General features: G+C 34.9%; 4 protein-coding genes and 1 pseudogene across 6 annotated transcripts; 3 read left to right on the forward strand and 2 right to left on the reverse strand.

Moving 5' to 3' along the window:
* The first annotated feature begins 858 nt into the window (after nt 1–858).
* Nucleotides 859–5,853, forward strand: LOC111312513 (inositol-tetrakisphosphate 1-kinase 3-like). 2 transcript variants are annotated; one of them, XM_022912841.2, is made up of 10 exons: nt 859–1,161; nt 1,819–1,900; nt 1,977–2,009; nt 3,600–3,720; nt 3,825–3,917; nt 4,213–4,332; nt 4,427–4,603; nt 4,919–4,974; nt 5,073–5,157; nt 5,291–5,853. In XM_022912841.2, exons 1-10 carry the CDS (start codon nt 980–982, stop codon nt 5,377–5,379), a joined length of 1,038 nt encoding a protein of 345 aa, XP_022768576.1. In that variant the 5' UTR covers nt 859–979; the 3' UTR covers nt 5,380–5,853. The 2 variants fall into 2 exon arrangements, with proteins under 2 accessions (XP_022768576.1, XP_089622732.1); XM_089766606.1 differs by lacking the exon at nt 4,213–4,332.
* Nucleotides 5,854–6,165: 312 nt separating this feature from the next.
* Nucleotides 6,166–6,828, reverse strand: LOC111310816 (large ribosomal subunit protein cL38 pseudogene; annotated as a pseudogene). The gene has a single exon (XR_016345686.1). The product of XR_016345686.1 is annotated as a large ribosomal subunit protein cL38 pseudogene (transcript).
* Nucleotides 6,829–10,003: 3,175 nt separating this feature from the next.
* LOC111311324 (uncharacterized) lies at nt 10,004–12,061 on the forward strand. Its single transcript, XM_022910697.2, has 2 exons — nt 10,004–10,828; nt 10,988–12,061. Exons 1-2 carry the CDS (start codon nt 10,203–10,205, stop codon nt 11,709–11,711), a joined length of 1,350 nt encoding a protein of 449 aa, XP_022766432.2. The 5' UTR covers nt 10,004–10,202; the 3' UTR covers nt 11,712–12,061.
* Nucleotides 12,062–15,297: 3,236 nt separating this feature from the next.
* LOC111312514 (ergosterol biosynthetic protein 28-like) lies at nt 15,298–18,757 on the forward strand. Its single transcript, XM_022912844.2, has 3 exons — nt 15,298–15,578; nt 17,712–17,918; nt 18,431–18,757. Exons 1-3 carry the CDS (start codon nt 15,464–15,466, stop codon nt 18,496–18,498), a joined length of 390 nt encoding a protein of 129 aa, XP_022768579.1. The 5' UTR covers nt 15,298–15,463; the 3' UTR covers nt 18,499–18,757.
* A 165-nt stretch (nt 18,758–18,922) lies between these two features.
* LOC149520568 (uncharacterized) lies at nt 18,923–22,086 on the reverse strand. Its single transcript, XM_089766622.1, has 2 exons — nt 21,466–22,086; nt 18,923–20,366 (listed from the first exon to the last, which is right to left on the reverse strand). Exon 2 carries the CDS (start codon nt 20,312–20,314, stop codon nt 19,634–19,636), a length of 681 nt encoding a protein of 226 aa, XP_089622748.1. The 5' UTR covers nt 20,315–20,366; nt 21,466–22,086; the 3' UTR covers nt 18,923–19,633.
* Nucleotides 22,087–22,456: the final 370 nt, after the last annotated feature.

A 22,456-nucleotide genomic window follows, 5' to 3' on the forward strand; every position in this document is an offset into this window, starting at 1 on the left:
TTACTAATAACAAATGAGACCCACATCATTTATTTTAAATAAAATAATTTGTTAACTATGTAAAGAAAAAAATAAAAGAATATTAAAATTAAAAAAAAATGGGAGCTTAGTCGTGGATGGTCATATCCTCAATCGAAATGACCAAAATTAATGTATAGGATGAAAATTTTATTTAAAATTAAAAAAAAATCAGTCTACTAAATAAAAATACAAAGCTACAACAAAAAAAAAAGGTGTAATACTGTTTGGTGGTCAAATGGCATTCATTCAACTAATGAGTTGGGTTTGAATCATATTGTGACATGCTTTTACTCCGAGAGATAAAAATGAAAGAAAATATTTTAAATAAATTTTAAAAGAAAATTATTTGTACACATATTTTATTATTTTCATGTACATCTTATTTTATAAAAAAAATGGTATTTATACACGAGGTTGATTATGAGCCAAACATGAATATAAAAAATTTATTAACCATAATAATCTTACTCGTTATCTTAACCAAAATTATTGTTTTTACGTATTTTTAAGTAATGACATTCCTTGTGAAAATCGGTCCAAAATTTTTCATAAGAAAAAAAAAAGGTCAGAAATAGTAGAAATAGTAAAATTGAATTATCCAAAAAAAAAAAAATCCCAGGTGTCTCCAACAATCCGCCACGTCATAAGCCACCCATTCCCACATGTGGAAATGGATCGGACGCATTGGCATCACGCTTCAGTCACAGCTTGATTTTCAAAATCAAACGCGTCCAATACATAAGGCAAAAAGCCTCTCCCACTAACCAAAACGCCTATTTATTCACGCGTTTTCCGTCACCAAACCCTTCAAATGCTCCCTTCTTTTTTTTCGGTCTCATATTTTTCCTTTTTTCTTCTTCTTCTTCTTCCTGTCTTTTGTTCAACCGACTCTCAGAAATCTCGCGGATCTTCATTTTCACTCGCATTTCTCTTTATTATACCCTGATTTCACTCACATATGAGGCTGAAGGAAGAGTTTTCTCATAACGACGACGACGAAGAGGAACCCGAAACGATGTCGCAGTGTTCCATCGGAGCTTTACAACAACAACATCAGAAAAACCTTGTTGTTGTCGGTTACGCCCTCACTTCTAAGAAAGTTAAGAGCTTTTTACAACCAAAACTGGAAGGTTTAGCCAGGTGAATCTTGGGTTTTTTTCCTATTTTTAAAGACTTAACCGGAGTTTTTTTTTTTTTTTTTTTAAGTTTTTGGGTACGTTTATTTGATTTTTCTGCTTCATCGTTTTGGAATCTATTGTGTGGATTCCAAGATTGAGAATATGCTGCCATTTGATGTCTTTGCCGTTTTGGTTGTGTTGAAAATGAAGTAATTTATGTGAATGATATTACACCAAACACTTTAACTCCAATATTTCAGAAGATTTTTATTTTATGACTCTCGTTTATAATATGTCATTTGCAGTATTTATTTGGAATTAATGCATGAAGATATTTACATATTTATATTATTTCATGAAGCAAACATCAGCTACTACTATTACTTAAGTCTAAATTCTTTAAGCTGAATCTTAAACGACCTCCATGGCTCTACGCTAAGGTTTTTTTTTTTTTTTTTTGTTCTTTTCTTTTTGATTCAGTGCCTGCAACATGATCCTCTGCTAATATTAAATTATGGGTCCTTTTCTGTTGTGTTTTTTAATTAAGGAGTGTGATCGTTTTTACCTTGATAGGAGAAAAGGCTTGAATTGTGCAGTTATCATCATGCCTCTGTTGCTGTTGATGTGTTGTTTCTTTCTTTTGTGTTTGTAACTGTGTAAAATGTTGGAAGTGGTGCAGGAATAAAGGGATATTGTTTGTTGCAATTGATCAAAACATACCTCTCTCGGATCAAGGTCCTTTTGATATTGTATTGCACAAGGTTAGTAGATATTTCTTTACATATTGAAAGGGTGCAAACAATCACTTAACATGACCCATTTTTATTTTTGATGCAGTTGACAGGAAAAGAATGGCGCCAGATTCTTGAGGTTGGTCCAAATTCTAGATCCTATACTTTCTGTTTTCTTTTGAGAACGATGGATGTCTTGGAATGATCGTGTATGAAGCCACCTAAGTTGGACATATTTTCCTCGTCCTTTTGATGTGTTTTTACATGTGAGGAACCAAATAACCCAATGACTGGTGGCAGACAATTGTTTTGTGTTTAAATCTCATGAGTGACTGACATAATTTGCAGACTGCTTGCTCTTTCCTTCCTCATGAATCCTGACTTGATAATTGAGGTCGAGGCCTTAAGCTTCCAGCAAGTGAGGGTGTTTCTTCTTCCATGGCCATCTAGCTGATTTTTCAGGTTTTCCTTAGTATTACCTGCAAAAAATCTTTTCATTGTTTTGAATGGCTTCATGTGTCCTGGGTACATTATTACCCCTTTCTGTCCCGACTCAATCCTAGAAAGTGTAGGATCTGTTGTACTTCTAGTATTTGCTATATCATGCTTAAGGACTAGATTTTGTAAGTGCCTCCCTCGTTAAGTCTCACTTTGGCTGCTTGAGGATGTGACTAGTAAAAGGATTCACTTTTCTCATTTGCAAATGTCCAGTATGTGTTCTAGTATTACAGTGACAAACCTTCTGATCTCAGCTAGATTAAGTTCTTATGTAAGAATTTATGATCAGTTGTGCTTTGCAAGTTGGAATATTGATGTTTTTATTGTATTTTTGAAGTTAAATTCTGACCTTATCTAGATTAAGTTCTTACATGAGAATTTAAATCAGTTGTGCTTTGGAAGTTGGAATATTGCTGTTTTTATTGTATTTTTTAAGTTAAAATTTATATGTTTCCGGAGAACAAATCTGAAATTTCTGTAGCTTATCTTAGTTTATAATTATAGATTTACAGAGGTATCAGCTGCTTAAATTGCACTCCTATTTTCTTTGGAATCTAGTGCTAGTATATGAGTTCAGTTTGTAACGCGGTCCAAATTTTCTTTTCTAATTCTATTTTGAGTCAGTTCTTTAGGATATAACTGTAGGTACTAATTCTAGCACTTGACTAACCCATTCATGTTAAATATGTTCTTTATCAGTTTTATGTCACTTAAATCTCAAGAGAGTTTCTCAATTTTGTGATGGTGCTTTATTAAGTATCTTGTAGCCTGTATGAGCTGTTTTCAACTTTCAATAGTTCAGTGTTGGCATGAATTTAGGTGGATGGCATTCATATGTTGCAACCAGAGGGTGGTTTGTTAATCACAGTGCTCAATCAAAAAAATTTGGGATCTGCCTTGTGAGTTTGTATGAATTTCTTACTGGATAATATACACGAGCCAGGAATTATAAGTTTCTTAGGTGTCTATTTTAAAAGTTTTTATTCCGGGAAGAATGTAATAAGTTGCTGTGAAGGAAATTGTAAGTGCAAAAGTCAAAAAATGAGGATTTTAAAGGTTTTTGTTTATTTATGGCCAAAGGATTCTAAAGTGTTGGTTTTGGACAATAATAGGCTGTAGGTATATTAACAGTTATTTTTAGAAAAGTTGCCATTTCAAGGGCTATTTGTTTGCTAATTACACATTTGTGTTGAGACCAATCCATCTTAACGTCTTTAACCTATAATTGCAGGAATATAGACGAACACATCCAGAAGTCACAGTTCTTGATCCTCCTGATGCTATACAACATTTACACAATCGCCAATCAATGCTACAATGTGTTGCAGATATGAATTTATCTGACTCCTATGGTAATTTTGTACTGATTCTCATCAGAACTTTTTGGTTTTCAATGAAAGGTTTATAAATGAACTCCCATGCTGATCAAAATGGATGTTATTTTTTTACCATGCAGGAAATGTTGGCGTTCCCAGGCAATTGGTCATTAAAAGAGACGCATCATGCATTCCTGATGCTGTAGCCAAAGCTGGATTGACACTGCCACTTGGTACGCTGATGTTGTCATGTGTTGTTCTAATATAACCTACCATTCTGTAGGGTCTATTTAAGTTATACTTTGTCTTTGGTATATTGTGCAGTAGGTTTAATAATCTGTTTCACATGTTCCATATGTTACCTGTGAGGTCTGCATGGCACCTGTCACTGGACTTGAATCATAACAATTATAGAGATACTTTGCCTGGATCATTTTCCCAAATCATGTGATTTATTTTTTCCCTTAATCTGCTCCTATTTTCATGGCAATTCTTTCTAAGCAAACTTGCATATTCTCATCAATTTAGTTGCAAAACCATTGGTTGCTGATGGAAGTGCAAAGTCTCACGAATTATCACTTGCTTATGATCAATACTCTCTCCGGATACTTGAACCTCCACTTGTTCTTCAGGAGTTTGTTAACCATGGTATGGAACTGTAGTTTTTGTAGAGACTTAATAACCATAGCTTTTCCAAAGCCTAACTGCTGTACTGCTTTTTTTTTTCATTTAATGGCTGTAGGAGGTGTTCTCTTCAAGGTATATATTGTTGGAGAAGCCATAAAAGTAGTCAGGCGTTTCTCTTTACCTGATGTAACTAAAAGAGAGCTCTCAAAAAATGCCGGTGTTTTCCGGTTTCCACGTGTTTCCTGTGCTGCAGCTTCTGCAGATGATGCAGATTTGGACCCTAGTGTGGCTGGTAAGTTGTCCTGACCGAGTACCTTTTCTTCTTTGCTACTGTTTCGGTTCTGCTAGTTGGACATTATGACATGAATGTTTGATCATGTGATTGAATTTGGAGTTTGTTTGAAGACATTTTCATGGTTGAGTCAGAAAGGTTGAACATTATTTGATCGCAGCTTTTCAGTTAATTTCCAGTTAATTTCATTCAACTTGTGGGTTAATATAAAAAAGGGGGCTGCTTTGAACTGTGTTGAAGTATGAAACGCTGTCTTAAGCCATGTCGTTGGTATCTTTGTAAGCCCCCTAACATATGTTTTTCCTTGCTATGCAGAGCTTCCTCCTCGCCCTTTACTTGAAAGACTAGCCAAAGAACTTCGTCGAAGACTGGTAGTTTTAAAATTTGCCTTTTAGTTTTCTGATCTGCACATATACCAATGGGTGGATAATTTCTGGTATATTTCTTTACAATTTTTTGTTATATGTAGGGTCTTCGGCTTTTTAACTTAGATATCATCCGGGAGCATGGAACCAGGGATCATTTCTATGTCATTGACATCAACTACTTTCCTGGCAAGTGAAACTTCTATTCCATAAGCATCATGGTGTCAGTTGTAGACCTGGTTTAAAACCCATTTTGTTCTTTTCTCAAAGCACCTTACAGACATACTGACTTACTCTGCAATTGTTTGTGAAAATATTGCAGGGTATGGGAAAATGCCTGGGTATGAACATATATTTACAGACTTTCTCTTGAGCCTGGTGCAGAGTCGATACAAGAAAAGATCATGCTAGTAACTTTCTGAAAACCTTAAGGAATCAGGATGTAAAAAGACGGCATGCTACTCCACTCTCCAAAGCATCAGATTGTCTCAATAATCATATGCAACACGAGGTCTCGTGCTTGTTTCGTTACCTTGTATGGCATCGTGTAAATCCTGCTAGCAGCTGGAAGAGGGTGCATTTCAAAGTGCGAAAGATCCCAACCTCCAAATTCTGTAATTACATCGGGCTTAGTAGGATTGTCCCTACTAAGTAGCTTATAATGTAAACGGCTCTCTGCGAATTCACGTGTGCTCAATTTTTTTGTTCTACTTTGTAATTACCCTTTCGCTGGTACATGTAACATGGTGATAGGAGAGCACTTGGTACAATCACATCTGATGTTTCTTGATAGACATTGTTCTGTTCCATGCAGTTTCAGTCATTGTCTTTGTATTCAGGTAGAGTCGTTGATTATAAAAGGATCTTGAGAACTTAATTGCTGAAGCCCAAACCTCAAAACATCATGGCTGTTAGACGGGTATGGATGCTTTGAAAATTACCCGTCTTTATTCCTGGTATATATGTTTCTAGGATGATTCAATACTTCTTTTTTAACTCCTTAAGCTGATTGCCCAAAGTTTAATGAATCAAAATTCAGAACAACTTAAAGTGAAACGGCTTGATTGTTACGAAGAAAAAGCTATGCTTTTTGGCAAAGTCTGTTAGCAGAGTTCCATGTTCCTAATTTTACAAAAAAGAGAAAAATGAAAACAGATGTAATTTCTTACAAAAACTGAAACTAATATAAACATGAGCTGATGGGCAAATCTACCTCGAAATTTAAGACAGATTAAAAAGATATTCATCAGTGTACATTTCAGTTTCACTTTCAATTTCATTCAATCATTTAGCCATGAAGCCCAAAACTAACCACAATAACCCAAACCCAGATAACAAAGCAAAACCCTCAAACAAATACGACACAATCGACAAATGAGAAACAAGAAAAGCTACCCGCTTGAAACAGGTGCCGGTAGAGCAGCTCCAGCGAGACCATCCTCAGCAACAACATCATCGGCAGCACCGCTGGAAACCAGGGTCCAATCAGGAGGGAGTGGAGGCAAAGGAGCGTAAACGGCGGGCTTCCTCTTTATGTCCCATGGCTGAGTCTTGCGTGGCCTTGTCTTCATGTGATGCTTCGTTGCCTTCTTCCGTGGCCTCGATGAACATTCTATCACTAACCCACCATTGGAAATCGTTGCAGATGGAAGACTACGTGTATTAAATGAAGGTACAGAAGATATGGAATTGGGAAGAAGGGTGATTTTGGGAGCTGAAGCTACGGAAACTATAAGCATGGTTTTCTCTGCCTTGGATTGCTTCCCACTTTCTCTTTGGTTGGTCCTTTCGGCCTTTAGGTTGCATAAAAGATTGCGAGAGAGGAGAGTGACATTGGGTGTCTCCGCACCTTACTTTTGGATTACGTGCGTTATCCTTTGTACCATAATGACTCACACCAGTAAATTTCAATTACTTTGGGCCTCAAACAATGGTGGCCTTCATAATTCTTTTTGGGTCACACCAATTCCTTTCTTTTTAAGTGTTTATATATATATATATATATATATATTACATTGTCGTTACTTATAATATTTATGGGAAATATGTCGTCTATTTTTTTACTATAATTTTATAATTAATTAATCATAAAAAAATTTATGTAAAATTTTATGATTTAAATGTGTGAATTTTATATAATTTTTATGAATCCTACACAATATTAAATTATAATTAATTCCATTACATTACAACAATTATTGATGATATACTTTCTTAATATTTATCTTAAATTGTCACTCATATAATGTATAATTTTTAGTGTACCTAAATATAAATAAAACTTTAATAAATATTTTGATTAAAAAATTTTTTTATCACACCAACAACTATATTAGATTTTTATTTTTGGAGATTAGGCCTTTGGGTCAAACCAATTAACTATTTGTCTCCTCCATTTTTGTGACAAGTAAGTGCTAAATTGAAAAAAAATATCTTATTTATTGTCAATAACATAAAATTGAAAAAATGATACATACCGTTTTCAAATATAAAAACTCATTTATTAATATTTTGTTTAAAGGTAAATTTTAATAACGAATTTGAAGAGTGAAATTTATGAAATGAGACAACGCGGCTTCTCTATAACTCTATTTTGAAGCAATAATTCTTTTTAATGTCAAATAACCCACATAGCTAAAGTGCTAGTTTCGATGATGAATTTGATGGATCCACTGTCTTCATTTGAGATTATTATATGATTAGTTCAACATTATGGGTTGGCATCCCAACCCTATTGATACCCAGCATAAACCAAATTAATTATATTTCTTTTCATCCAAACCAAGGAGTTATTTCTATTTTTGCATCAACCATAGTCCATGGTTATATTAAAAGGGATAACATAGTACAAACTTGATGAGTCACTTCACATTAATGAAGAATAATTTGTTTTTTATACAAAGAATGTAGCAATTTGGAAATTAAATATATATATATATACTTTGAACTATTAAAATATACAAATCATAAATAAATTTTAAATTATAATAAAATATTTAATATAATAATTTAATTTAATTTTTTTTAAATATAATACTTAAATTATAAATTCATTAATTAATATTATACTCGATGAATTATTTATTTATTATATATTATCATTTTAAGTTAATTACATTAAAAATATATATCATATTGATTAAAAATATTCATAATTTAAATATTATATTAAAAAAATTTAAATTTATATATTATATTAAATATTTTATTATAATATATGAATCATTCATTACATTAATAAAAAAAAAAGAACAAGGTTTGGGTTTTGTTGGATGATAAATTATAACTTGATGTCCATTAAAGAAGTGTGGTGAAAAATATTATTTATGGCAGTACATTTTAGTTCCACATTTATGATTCAGCCAGTAAATGCATCAAACTAGCAGACAGCAAGTTTGTTTTACGAGTTTTCATTTGGAATTCAGCACAATGACCACGCGTCTACACACTACACCATGCAAACCCTCTCTGTAAATTCAGCCATCAGATCCTGAACCTAACCACTGGATGAAATGAAACCCCACTTCCTGCTTCCCATCATATTCCAGATCGGACGGCCCCAAATCACTCTATCAAAAACTCTGACCCACCAAAAAAAAATTTGAGAAACGAAAAAAGAACTCTTAATGGCGCAACCCACTTGCGGTACCAAAGTTCAGTGTTTAATAATAATAAAAAAGTACACACAAATAAAATAATATTAATTAATTATTTAGTTATATAACTAACAATTTTAACGCAACGATTTTTCTTTCATTTTTAGCATAGGAGAAGTAAGATTCCACGACAGCACGATTGATTGGGGGAATGGAATTTCCATTCCCCCAATATTCTGTGTTTGAATAATCAATTACTTTTACTAGTTTGGTTCATGAAATCCTTCTTGCTTAGGAATAGCCATTCCTTCAAGTCTCATAATAATAATTTCGAGCTCTCATGGAAGAATAGCTCTTTTGAGCTTCGTGGAATAGAGGTTCAACCTTTTTCTTTTTTTATCATTATACCGTTTTATGTTTATTGAAATTATATTATAGTTTAGATGTGGGGGAGAGAGTGTTTATCAAAAAGGTCTACCATATCATTTCCGATTACATCAAAGTCGCCAACGACAATGGTCGTTTATTAATCTAATCGGACCAAATCTCCGGTGTTAAGATATAGTCATTGATAGTCTCAAAAAGGCTCACTGACGCTTAGATCTAGTGTTTTTGAGTCACTAAAAACTGTGAGGAGATCATGAGATCCATGGGTCGGTGAAGAGATAGAGTAATTGCAGGTATCCAGTTGGCTGAAAAGGGTCGAATACGTTCATGGGCGGTGCGATCTAGTCACTGGTAAAGTCAAATCGATGATTCTACGGCGATTTTAGACGATTGAGTGACGTTTCATCTTCAGAAATTTGTTCTCCGATCATTGCTAAGGGTGGTGGATGGCGGGAAGTAGAGGGGTAAAAAATGAAGGAGAATGAAGAAAAATAAAAGAGAAGGAGAAAAATAATTCAAAAATGGAATAATAACATATATTTAATTTTCTATAACTATTTTTGTGAAATAGTTTTTAATATTTTTAATAAAATATAAATAATAAAATATAATTAATTATCATTTATTAATTAATTGTGATTAATAATATTTTATAATAAATTAATAATTAATTTAATAAAAATAAAATAATAATTTAAACTTAATCCAACTATTTTTTTAAAAATAAATCAAATATATTAATACTAATTTCTCTTATATTTCATTTCAATAAATCAAATATTTTCTATTATATTCCTTCACTATTCTATTTTCATAGAATGCTTATTTTAGTACACAAATCAAACACGCCAGAATTGCAAAGGGCAGAGAAGAGTATTTTCGTCATATCATAAACCAAAAATGAAATGTGGAGCCTACACCTCACCTCAGATTCCGTCAGCTTCCCTCCCCTCTGGCAATTAACGCCAGCCTGTACTTAGCTGTCATCCACCCCTGTTTTCGCAACCAAACTTAAACATTTATGTCATTAATCTCTTCCCAAACCCAAACCCTATTCATGTACACATAAATTGTGTTTTTCTATAAAATTCAGAGACATGAGAAAAGCAACACGAAGACAGTGTTCAGCATATTGCCATTTACACTTTTCCAAGCCGCTTTCCCTTCACGTTTTTCCATGTAACCTCTTCTTACATCTCTATATATTCAAAACTGTGGGTTTTTGAAGAGGAAGGGCGAGTGCAAAAGAAAATGGACCCTTGCCCTTTCGTACGACTTACCGTAGGCAATCTTGCGTTAAAAATTCCGGTTGCGTCTAAACCGGCTCGGTCCGTTGTTCACCCTTCTTCGTCGCCGTGTTTTTGTAAGATTAAGCTTAAGAATTTTCCTTTACAAACCGCCGTTGTTCCCTACATTCCGCCGGAGAATCAGTTCCCTGACAACCAGCTCCAAACCCTAGCCGCTACTTTCCACCTCAGCAAAGACGATATCAACAAACTCGCAGCGAAATCGATCTTTTCTGCCAAGCTTTGTCTCAAGATAGCTATCTATACAGGCCGGAGAGGCACTACTTGCGGGGTTAACTCGGGCCGTCTGCTAGGGAACGTGTCGGTGGCGTTGGATCTGGCTGGAACTGAATCTAGGGCTTGCGTGTTCCACAATGGCTGGATTTCGGTTGGGAAAGAAGCTAATAAAGGTTCCTCTGCACAGTTTCACTTGAATGTTAAAGCGGAACCCGACCCGAGATTCGTTTTCCAGTTTGATGGCGAACCCGAATGTAGTCCTCAAGTGTTTCTGATCCGAGGAAATATCCGGCAACCTGTTTTCACTTGCAAATTCAGTTTTAGAAATACCGGTGATCGGAATCAGAGATCCAGGTTGGTTTTTACCCTTTTTAATTATTTATTTTCCAGGCTTTTGTAAAGTTACTAAATTTGTAAGGAAAAGTTTTTTTTTCTTTTACTTTTTACTGTTTAGTTAGTTTGGTATGTTTGTTCTTTGCGTGTGGACTAAAATTTTTAGTTAAAATTGGACAGGTCGTTACAGTCGGAGGCTAGTAGCTCTCGTAGTTGGTTAAGCTCGTTTGGAAGCGAAAGGGAAAGGCCAGGAAAGGAACGAAAAGGATGGTCAATAACGGTCCACGACTTATCCGGCTCACCTGTAGCTGCCGCTTCAATGGTTACTCCTTTCGTGGCTTCACCAGGTTCGGACCGAGTAAGTCGTTCTAATCCTGGATCATGGCTTATTCTCCGTCCAGGAGATGGCACCTGGAAACCCTGGGGCCGTCTCGAGGCTTGGCGCGAACGTGGCTCCTCTGATGGACTTGGTTACCGTTTTGAACTCATTCCTGATATGAGCTCGGCGGCTATTGTTCTAGCCGAGTCAACACTGAACTCGGGTAAGGGAGGGAAGTTCGTTATTGACCTAGGGTGCGGAAGCAGCGGCGGATGTTCCAACGGACGGGCAACGCCGGGGAGCGCGACGTCGCCGGCGTGTAGTCCGAGGAGTAGTGGGGATTTCGGGTACGGATTATGGCCGTTTTGCGTGTACAGAGGGTTTGTAATGTCGGCTCGCGTGGAAGGGGAAGGCAAGTGTAGCAAGCCTTGTGTGGAGGTGAGCGTGCAACATGTGAACTGTACGGAGGATGCAGCTGCTTTCGTGGCTTTAGCCGCTGCTGTGGATTTGAGTATGGATGCTTGCAGGCTTTTCTCTCAACGGTTAAGAAAAGAGCTCTGTAACGACCAGGATTTACTTGGCTGATTCGGATTTTCCCAGCTTTTTTTTTTGCTTTTTTTAAATTTTCCTGAGTGGATGGGTTTTAGGTTCCATCGTGGAGAGCGAGAGTTTCTTTGATTTACTTTTTTACCACTGACAAACAATCTAAAAACTTTGTACAGTAGAGAATGAAGGGAATGGAAGGAATGGTGAGATTTTCATATTAGACACGCACGCTTTGTTCTTACCCGTGTGGCTTGTGTTGTTTTTCTTTTTCTTCTTTTATGGGTAGAGAAAAGGGTTTTTCTTTTTTTTTTTTTTGATATATTGTAGTCAAGCTGACTTATTTTTAATATATAGTAATTATAATTATTACTTACTATTTTCTATTTGAATTAGATTGTAAGGATTGATGAGCTGTTGTAATGCCATGGTTTGTCTGTTTATAGTAGGCACATTTCTGATTATCTTTGCTCCAGGTACTTAAATAAGTAAGATCAAAGGATGTTTATTTGTTTTTGGATATCGTGTCAAGGACGAACAAGTGGAGGGACGTTGGGGAATGGGCAACGGATGTGCGTGTACGTTACTGCTGCGTACTGGAGATATATTTATTTGAAGAATTGTTTTATGGATGCATGATAGCTGTAATCTGCTTTCATTAGTAGGCAGAGAGAGAGAGACAGCATACTTTGCAAAGGATCATAGTTTTTGTACGACTTAATTCGTTTTTTAGTGCCATTAATTATGTTTTGTTATGACTTAATTCGTCTATTAGTGCCATTAATTATTCAAAAGAAGATAATTAGCCGACTTCCAAAAGTTTTTAGCTAACAAAGGATTCCAATGAATTTGTATGCAGCAATGGGTCGGTAGTTTATTTTGAAAGAAAGTGCGGTAAAGGGAAAGTGGTAGGACATGGATTTGGTGGTCCGTCTGCTTATAGATTGGGTACTTTTGAATTCCTGTTGTAGCCAATTTGGTTTTTGAAGGGAGGGGAGGGACGTAAAAGGAGTCAGACAAGCATGTGGTGCTTTTCTCTGCTGGTGCTACCACTCGCAGGACTCTCTGCACACATAATATGGCTGCATTTTTACAGTTGAAAACAGTTGTAGAATAAAGGACCAAAAGCTTTAAATAAAATAGACGTGGCTCTGGCAAGCCAGAGTGGCTTTATATTGGATTGGAAGTTTTTGTTTGCTTCGTCGGGAATCGAGACTTTGAGAATTAGGAATCACGTTCACCTCTTTGCTTGAGTGTGTGTTTTTTAGTGTGGGGAGGGGGTTTTCTCTGCCATCTCTACACATAAACAAAACTGTCAATCTGTCATATTGGAAAGTGAAGGGTGCTTAACCGTGGTGGGGATCGGGGAGGAAAAACGTTGTGGGGGGTTTTGCCTCAGAAATTACATCACTATCACATGACTTGCTAATAGGTGCGGTACAATATGAGATTGGGGACCACCGCAGCGCCCACAGTCCACTCCACAACCATTGTTTTCGCGGAGAGGAGTTGGGGATCGTGCCAAATGCGTCCTCACTCATCCACAAATGGTTTATGCTCCAAGTTTCAACCCAAATTAGTAAATTTTACGGGAAAAAAGTTTCCTTTAATTTACCCACTTAGGTGAACATAAAAAAGTACTGATTCACGAGAAATTATTTGCATGACTTTCACTTGGCCATGACTTTGGAGGGAATCTTTTTGTAGTGTTTTTAACGTTTTAACTAGGCTAGTGGGGAACTAGACAGGATTGGGATTTGGGGGTCTGGATTTATTTGGCTTTTTTGGGTATGGATGATGCTGGAAGTGTGGTTTTGATTTACGTCTACTAATGACATCGTCAATTATTTTCAAGTAGCAATCATCACTTCACCATTGTAATGAAACGGAGCATGCAAGCATCGTTGGAATTCATCGGTGCTTCAATATTCCACACCATAACCCTTTTAAACCCTTGCAAAATCCCAAATACTATTACCACTATTTCCCTTTGTGTTCAAAAAATTATTATTATTATTATTATTATTATTAGCTAATTTTTTTTAATGATTTTCAAGTATGAAATTTATTTGTTAATATTTTTCATATTTCCCATCAACTCTTTGGTGGTAACTTTTTACTAATTAAGAACATATTCGAATATCTAATTCAATTATAAATTGATAATTTTATATATTAAATAATAAAAAAATAAATTGGAATAATTTTATTTCAGAAAAAAAATTAGAGCAAATTTGAAATAAATATTATTTATCGTGTTTCTCTGACATACATTAAAATTACTATGGTAAACTAAGATATTGAAATAATTTCCCTATTTTATTCTATTTACACGGGTGAAAGCGAAATCCAATCAGCTTTCTTAAAGTAACATCAATGGCTCTATCAACAAAATTAGTGCCATTGAGCATTGAATTTCTATTCAACAAAATTGCTTTATTTTTCGTATTGGAGATTAGGCGCCACCAGACAGCAGTACGATCTTTTTCAAGAACCTTCTGGATAAGTCCACATCAACAAAATAAAAAAAAAAAAAAAAAAACCTCCAACATTTTTTTTACATGTCTCGTTCAATATGGTGAAAAATCTTAATCATAATCTTTTTGGGTCATGGTATCCTGGTTTTTTTATTTTCAAGCCCATTGCTTTTTGTAGAAACTACTGCCGTACTATTTACTTTTAAAAAAAATCAAGAATAAGGATTACTCGCCAAAGTGACCAAATTAATATTTTAAATTTTATTACTTTTTATCCATAAATTAATGAAAATAAAATTAAAAAAATAAGCATTGTTTGTTCAAAAAGGATTTAATTGTGATGGGTTTGTTTAAAGTTAGATAAACGAAATGTTGGAAAAAAAAAAAAAAGGATGTGAAACAATACGACGAAGATGATATAGACTTGAGAAACAGCACCTTGATGTTGATTAGCTGATGCAAATTTGCCACAGCAAGTTGAAAAGAACAAAAAAATAAAAATATCGAGGCGATTATTAGGAGAAAGCAAGTTAAGAGAGAGGGTGTCATCAATTTCATATATAGTAGCAATTATACAGCCGGAAATGGAAATAAAGCCAAAAATAAGACATTTCTCTCGATCACAGGTACACTTATTGACTAATTAGATTATTTAATTTAAATATCGATATAATTCAATTTTCAACTAGTAATCAGGTTCAAGATATTAAATTATTAATAAAATATTTTTAAATTAAATTAAATTAAATTTTAAAATTTTAATATTTTAATATTTTAAAATTTTAATATATTTTATTTTAAATTTCAAGTCTCCAAAACTTGATAATTTAGATTAAACTTTTAAAAAATTGATCAATTATATATGTTTAAATAATTTATTAACTAATATCTATATTTATATTTGTAAATCTTTTTCAAGTAAATTTGTGATTCTAATTGTTTCACTAATTTTTTTATTTATCAATAGTAATTCATTAAATACAAATTGAGTGACGTTAAATTTTTATGAAGGTTAAAAGTACACCTGTGTACAACAATCTTGCTTCTTAATGTTTTTTTTTTTTCTTTGGTTTTCACGCGTTTAAAGGTAGATTTGACTTTTGTCTACTTTCTATATATTTATTCTTTATTTATTGTATTTATACAATTGTTTTGTTGAGGGTAAAAGTGGGAACACGAAGTCGAAAGTGTCAAACTGAAGTATTAAGCAGTCAAAACGGTGCAGTTTGAGCCGAATCTGCTGCTTCTAGTTGAAGGCAGGAACTCGTTGAAGGCAGGAACTCAGCGAGGTAGTAGCAGATACAAACAGTGAAGAAGATGAAGGCGTTGGGATGGTGGTTAATGCTGGTGGGTTCACTTCGATTATCCTCCGTTTGGTTCGGCTTTTTTGATGTTTGGGCTCTTCGTCTCGCCGTTTTCTCCAACACCACCAGTAAGATTTTTTTTTCTCTGAAACTTGTTATTTCGTTGCTTAATTCTCTGTTTATTATTTTTAATTGCTTTCGATGTTTGGTTTTCTGTGAATTAGAAGGCACGATTTTTGAAAAATCACTCACTCTTACAAGATCAAATTTGTAGTAGTAATTTGTAACAAATGAAGTTAGTTTATTTTTCTCGGTCATGGAGACAAGGTGCTGCTTTTGTGTGTGTGCCAAGTGTTGGGTTTATGTCTCTTTAAGCTAGAGATCGAAGTTTCGATACCCAGATTAAAAAATAGGGAAAAAGTTTAATTTGGGATCCCAAAGGTTAGAGATTTTGAAGATTCTCATAGGAAAAAATGTTCGCTTTATTGCTTTCGGAGCAATGATTTTGGAAAGCTAGTTGCAATGAATTATTTTGTTTTATTTTCTAAAGAAAACAACAAGTACTTTGAATTGAGTTAATTAGTTGATGCATTGAGTGGTGGAGCATTTTCTCCACATGGAGAGATTTATGTTTCTAACATTCAATTAGTCTTATTTTGTCTAAACTTTACTTCTAACTGGCATGCTAGTTAGCTTGAATTAATAAAATATATTTGCTTTTCTGGATCTAATAACTAACATTTATTAGTTCTCTTTGAAATGCTTCAACAAACTTGTCTGCAAGAAATACACAAGGATAGATGTGTATCAGACTTGTTGGTTTCGGTCCAATTGCCCATTTTGTTCTTTGCACCGAAATTCAGGTTCTTGCTTAATAGTCCAATGCTGATGATGCATCTTACTTGAAGTTAGATTTTGTTCTGGTGCCATTTTTTATTTTGTCTTGGTTGATGAGAAGGGATGAGGGTTGAGGAGATTGCAAGATTCACATCTCTACCTAAAGTCAGTCGCAAAACCAAGAAAGAAACAAACTGGTCGATTTCAGATGTAATAGTACAGTCAAAAAGTAGACAAACGTAGAATAATAATGAGAGGGAAGAGTTTGTTAGGCAGACAGTTGATTTTGGGTCCATTGTTCATGAAAGATATAGGATGTCTGAATTGGAGTAAACAAACACAAAACAGATTTGGTACATCTGAAATTTTAGTTGTGTTAATTGCAGCTTCAAGTATAGTTCTTTAAGTGCAGGTATAAACCATTGCTTATTTGACGTGAAAGACTGTTGGCAGCAAAGGTGTCATTGGTGGTTTTCCACATGAAAATTTAATAATGAGGACACATGGATTTTGACTCCAGTTGGAACACTAGGAAGAAACTATTAAATCATGGATTTTTTAAGGGAATGAATTTGGCTTAGAAGGGTGATAAAATTTGAGTCCAGAGCTCAAGAAAGATACAATTTGGATTTTGACATAGTACAGTGTGAAAAAAAAAAAAAAAAGAAAATATCCCTGGTCCGTTTGATCTTTGAACTGTATGAGTTTGTTCTAGCTAAAGGGAACAAGAGGAAGGGTTACCTAAAATTTAAGTAAATACAATGCATACACGTCAGATATGGCTTGGGCATGATATTTTGTGCATGTAATCCAGTGGAGATACTATTTTTGAGCAAAAAAGCATGCCTTACTTTTTCTTTGAGGGATCTTGAAGGTGTTTCATGATGAAAATTAAAGCTATGTTTTCTATTCCTTGATTTTATGTTTTGCCTTATTGAAGTTAATTCTTTTTTATGATTTCAAGTATCTGTTTCAAACAAGATAAAGGAGATTGGAATTGAATTCCTCTAAATAGGTTGCTTGTTTGCTATTAAAATGCTCTAAATTCTTTTGAACTATTGCAACCTTATACCTGGCAGTGGAGAGAACAAAACATATGATAATCTGACCTTAAGATATCAATATTCGTCAGTTATGGCATGGATTTTTTTTTCCATCTTGTTCCGGTTAATGAATTTGATAATGCTCCATTTTATCTCTATGTTAGATGGAAACTTTATTGCCTTGCAGTTGAGATTTCCTTCTTTACCCCTATGTACAAGTTAAAAGAAGTTCTAGGCTTTTTTTTTTTTGGGCCAAAAGACCAGTTTTTGGTGATAAATATTAGAAAATGGAAGAAGACTCTGATATCAGTATAATTCTGATGATATGTCATTCCAGGTCTTAATAATTAATCTCTCCCATTTGTTTCTAATGATATGCAGTGACCGAAGTTCATGGGAGGACATTCGGAGTTTGGACACTTTTGACTTGTACTCTCTGCTTTGTATGTGCATTCAACTTGGAAAATAAGCCACTATATTTGGTGACATTTTTGTCATTCATCTATGCCTTTGGTCACTTTTTGACTGAATACCTCTTCTACCACACAATGGCCCTTTCAAATCTGACAACCGTAGGCATATTTGCAGGTACGGTCTTCATTAGGAAACAAGACATTGCTATTGCATGAAGTCATTGAATTTGCTGAAATATTTTCCTTAACTTTTTACTGTTTTTATTACATCAAAATTGTGGATTGTATAACTGACCAAGAATTATAATCAGTTTAATATTTGATAAATGTTTATAAATATTCTCCGTGTTTGCTGGGTTTGTAGCTTTTATCGTTGCATTTGCAACCTGCATAGAACTACATTGAATCAAGGCTTAGGACTGCAAAAATCAAAAACTCTGCTTGCCAAAGTCTGAGATCTCATGTGCATCTTTCTTGGTCTTTCTTTAGTATGCCCTGATCTGTAACAAATCATGACATCAGCATTTTTAACTGAAACCGCAACTTGCTCTAAGATAATTTTCATGGTATGGTTAAAACGTTTTGGCTTATAATTTTCCACGGGAATTTGATTACCATGCAACTATGTGAAAGTTGCCATTTTTGCCTATAACTAACTATGTTTTTTTTTTTTCTTCCCAAAATCAGGGACATCGATTATATGGATGCTGTTACAGTGGAATGCACATCAACAAAGAAATGTGAAGCATTCCTGAAAATAAACTCATTCACTTTCATATGCTTTTGTTTTGAAGTCTTGCAGTTGCTTTAATCTTTAATGCTGAGACGTTGGAATTTCTCGGTATTGATTTTGTGTTCTCAATCAGTACTAATTGATAACGGCTGTTTACAATTAGATCGTGGAGTTTCTGTCCAATAGAGTGAAAGAATTCTGAACATCGTGATGTGTGATTCTGTTTGAGTACTCTGATTATAAGATTAAACCAATAATAGAGATATGACTGTAAACTTCCATACCTTTCTTAAATTAATGGTATTGTGGTCATTGGATTTCTTGGAACCTATGATAATGGGACTAAGTTACATATCGTAGTAGCTGATGTATAGTCCAGTTCTTTAACCTGGCATCAGATGTTACCGTGTACTGAAGCCAGTGATCCAGGGCCTGAGACTTTGCAAAACGGGGTGGGCTTAACTGCTTAAGGGCTGAACATTTGCCCCCAATGATAATTGGATCATATGTCTGAGTGTATTGCTCGACTGATGACGACCTAAAGGCCAAAACAAAACACAAAAAAAAAAAGCCTCAAAAGTAGCATCCATCGTCTTTCCCTGGAAGTTCTTCTCACCCCCTTCATCGTGTTATTCAGGTTGGCCTAGCAGTTTGCATAATTCATGACGATATAGAATAGTGGTTTCTTTATTAAATTATCTGAATCCTTGTGGTTTATTATTACTCAAAAGAATAATGGAAGTTATTCTGGATGACAAGATGAGGAAGCATGGCATTTAACGATAATTGACTAGTTGAAACTACAAGTCTCAAAGGAAGCATACACTGAAGAATTGAACTAACACTTTACAAGTTACACGCTTATTGATACAATATCAAAGTGGTTATAGTTCTTCCTATTTATTGGCAATTTTGAAAATTTTCTTCTACAACAGTGGGCAAATGCTAAAATAGTCGATCAGGAACTGTTTAACTTATTCTGCTGCAACTTCACTGTATCAATTTCCTCCTGTACCAAAGTGTCCAAAAGAGATCCATCGATCCTATCAAATTTTCTTAGTGAAATGAAGCATGCAAAGACCCAAACGACTCAATTCTCAGGAACACCTTTCTAACTTGGTAATGATGCTAAGGTTTCCATTGTATACTCTGGCATGTCACCAAATCTCTTTGCTACTTTTTAAGTCTATAGAATTGACACCTGATATGTCCTTAACTCTTTGTTCATCATTTTTTACCATTTTCTCCGCACTTCTCAAAAATCGAATTTGAGCAGCAATTCCAGTATCAAAGTTGTTTTGGACAATGGCACTTGATTCATCATCACTCTTGTACTGCTCCTCTCTTGGATCCTGAAAATTTTCGTCACCTTCATTCATGGATTGCTCTTCTAGTAGACTTAAATCCACAATTTGGTTTTCCTTGTTTTCTCTATTTTCTTCATCAATGAGATCCTCAACTTCCTCACTTTCTTCCCCCCCTTCCACTTTCCCTGGATCACGTCCATCTATCTCATCATCTCCACCCCCTCTTCCATCATCTTCACTTTCCTCAGGTTTACTCTCGTCCACCTCTTCTTCTTCTCCTTCAACTTCTCCACTTTGGTTTTTCTCCGTGGATGACCCTTGTACTTGAGGATCAAGGTCCTTCCTCCCAAGTTTTATGTCTCCATGCTCACTTGTTACCTTTGGGAAAATTCCAGTGCCCTTCTTATCGTAAGTGTTCCTAACTTGGTTCAGCAGCCAGATGCAAAGGGCAAGCAAAGCACATATCTGAAGAACATGTTTTACCTTGAAGCCTTTGTACCTCTGGTTTCTACTGGCTGATTGCTTTGGCATGGTGACTTGAATGTATTTCCTTCAGTTATCTGAAGCAAGAGCCAAGCTCAATCTGTCCAAATAGCAGGATCAAGAATCAGATGAAAATACTACTTAATTATCTATAAAATGTGATATGCAGAAACATAAACTTTGCATCTTTTTAATAGACAAAATGCGGGTTCTTTTCCATAGGGTTTAACAAATATGATAGGGGGATGTGCTAGTTTGACAAAAGATCACTCTCGAAGTATAGATTGTTGCCTCACTCTAGAAAAAGATCTCCTCCTTACATTAATGAGGCCTTTCTCCACCACATTAATTGTAGCTAAAAATTGGCATTTGCGAACTACAATGCTATTGTAAGCCTACCATATTTTTGTGGAGGAAATTAATGTTAAAGTTTTCATGCCCTACATTTAAAGCATCTGTTCGCTTGTTTCCAAACTTGCAGAAACCGGAGACCAAGCGGGGAACAATGACAGGGTTTGCAAAACAGAAAGTGGATTTTTTTTTACCCTTTTCCTCTTGCCGCAGCAAATAGTCTTTTGTCATTGTCTAAGGCTAGGATTTGATTATCGCTGATAAATTGATAGCATGGGTTCGAATCCCATCCTTTGAAAAGGTCAAACGTTCACTTGCAATGTGATAAAGTCCTGCAGAAATATACTTTCACAGAAGACTGATAACAGCAGCCAGTTCATCAATGGACTAGATTGAGCTGCAGCTAGAATGAAAGACATGGGAAAGAGGAACGACAGCTTTGAACTAAGAAGTAAAAACCAGCTTTGAAAGAGTAATTTTTCAGTTGCAATTTGTGCTTTTTTCCGTTTCTTTTTCTCTATGGGCCACAGTGAAAACAACAGTAACAAAAAAACCATGGTTAACCCTTTTATCTCTGACAAGTCCTCTATAGATATTTAACTTTGCACCAACATTTATCTTTTTAAACTTAAAAACCAGACAAATCCATTCGAATTTAAGAATTTGCTCAAGAAATTAACAAAGAACAACAACATAGGAAACAAAAAGACATTGATAAAACAAAAATCCTGACAGAAACTCATAAGCCATAATGCAGGTCTGAGAAAAAGGTAGGAAGACGAAAAGATACCCTCTTGAAAAGGCAGATCCGTAATAAAAAATGGAAACTTGAGCAAGAAAAACAGTACCCCTTTTTATAATCTGGAATCTTGGATTCACGTATATCCAAGAAAGTTTGTACTTTCACTAGCAGCAGCAGAAACAGCAGCAATTAATATTTCTGAAGCAAATCTTTCTCCAAGAAATGGTAGGATAAGAAGGGTGTAGTGGACACAATGGAATAGACATAAAAAGATGAAATGAAATCAAAACAAAACAACTTGTGGGTTTATCTTTGAAGAACGGGATATCGAGATAGAGAGCTAAGAAATGAATGCGAGAAAAGCACTAAAACAGTGAATTGTCAGCGTACAATACACTGGGCTACAACTTGATGGCAATTGTTTGATTCATTGGCTTCAAGTGCGGGGTTCATGACAAGTTTTTGTATATCATTAATAACCACGGTTTTTAAACGACTTCGTTTAAGAATTATCTGCCATGAATGCTCCAAATTGTGGATGTTGTTTTCTTGGTGTCACATTCCAAATTCCTATCCAGGGCATGTTCTCCATAACAAACATTCTTGAAGAATACAATATTCCCAGTCATTTATTACCATGTGATAGTTGGCATTGTTCTCTCTTTGGGATATCCCTTTCAGCAGCTCTATTTTTTACTTCCATGGGTGAAAATATTATGAATCTATCAATCTGACTGTTCAAGTTGTTTTGTTCTTAGCATCTCCAGCTTTCAATTCTTTGAACAAGTAAATGAAAAACATGACTGAAAATCGTTATCTCTAAAAGAAACATGATGTTAAAACTTAGTAAAAGAAAATGGAGGAACAGGATCCACATGCACACAACATTACATGTTCCTCAAAATTCATTATTGTATTTGCAGGTTGCAGCTTTCTCAAAGAGCTGAGACATCGATTTCTTGTTGTCCATGACCCTAACCAAATTTATCAAATGTACAGAAAGAAAAGGTGGATCTCACTCTTATCATAGTAAAAATTTTCTTTGCATTGCTGGCCTTTCTGATATTTCCATTGACGAATGATATTAGAGCTCACGC

The sequence above is a fragment of the Durio zibethinus genome, chromosome 1 (assembly GCF_047325235.1).
Source record: "Durio zibethinus cultivar Kanyao isolate XHJ-2024 chromosome 1, ASM4732523v1, whole genome shotgun sequence".
NCBI lineage: Eukaryota > Viridiplantae > Streptophyta > Magnoliopsida > Malvales > Malvaceae > Durio > Durio zibethinus.

Excerpts from the sequence above, each read along its gene's own strand:
- LOC111312513 (XM_022912841.2), top strand. The coding sequence starts at position 980 with ATGAGGCTGAAGGAAGAGTTTTCTCATAACGACGACGACGAAGAGGAA. Across the intron at positions 2,010-3,599 it reads AATGGCGCCAGATTCTTGAG|GAATATAGACGAACACATCC; the intron begins GTTGGTCCAAAT and ends CTATAATTGCAG. Across the intron at positions 4,975-5,072 it reads AAGAACTTCGTCGAAGACTG|GGTCTTCGGCTTTTTAACTT; the intron begins GTAGTTTTAAAA and ends TGTTATATGTAG.
- LOC111311324 (XM_022910697.2), top strand. The coding sequence starts at position 10,203 with ATGGACCCTTGCCCTTTCGTACGACTTACCGTAGGCAATCTTGCGTTA. Across the intron at positions 10,829-10,987 it reads GATCGGAATCAGAGATCCAG|GTCGTTACAGTCGGAGGCTA; the intron begins GTTGGTTTTTAC and ends AAAATTGGACAG.
- LOC111312514 (XM_022912844.2), top strand. The coding sequence starts at position 15,464 with ATGAAGGCGTTGGGATGGTGGTTAATGCTGGTGGGTTCACTTCGATTA. Across the intron at positions 15,579-17,711 it reads CGTTTTCTCCAACACCACCA|TGACCGAAGTTCATGGGAGG; the intron begins GTAAGATTTTTT and ends AATGATATGCAG. Across the intron at positions 17,919-18,430 it reads AACCGTAGGCATATTTGCAG|GGACATCGATTATATGGATG; the intron begins GTACGGTCTTCA and ends TCCCAAAATCAG.
- LOC149520568 (XM_089766622.1), bottom strand. The coding sequence starts at position 20,314 with ATGCCAAAGCAATCAGCCAGTAGAAACCAGAGGTACAAAGGCTTCAAG.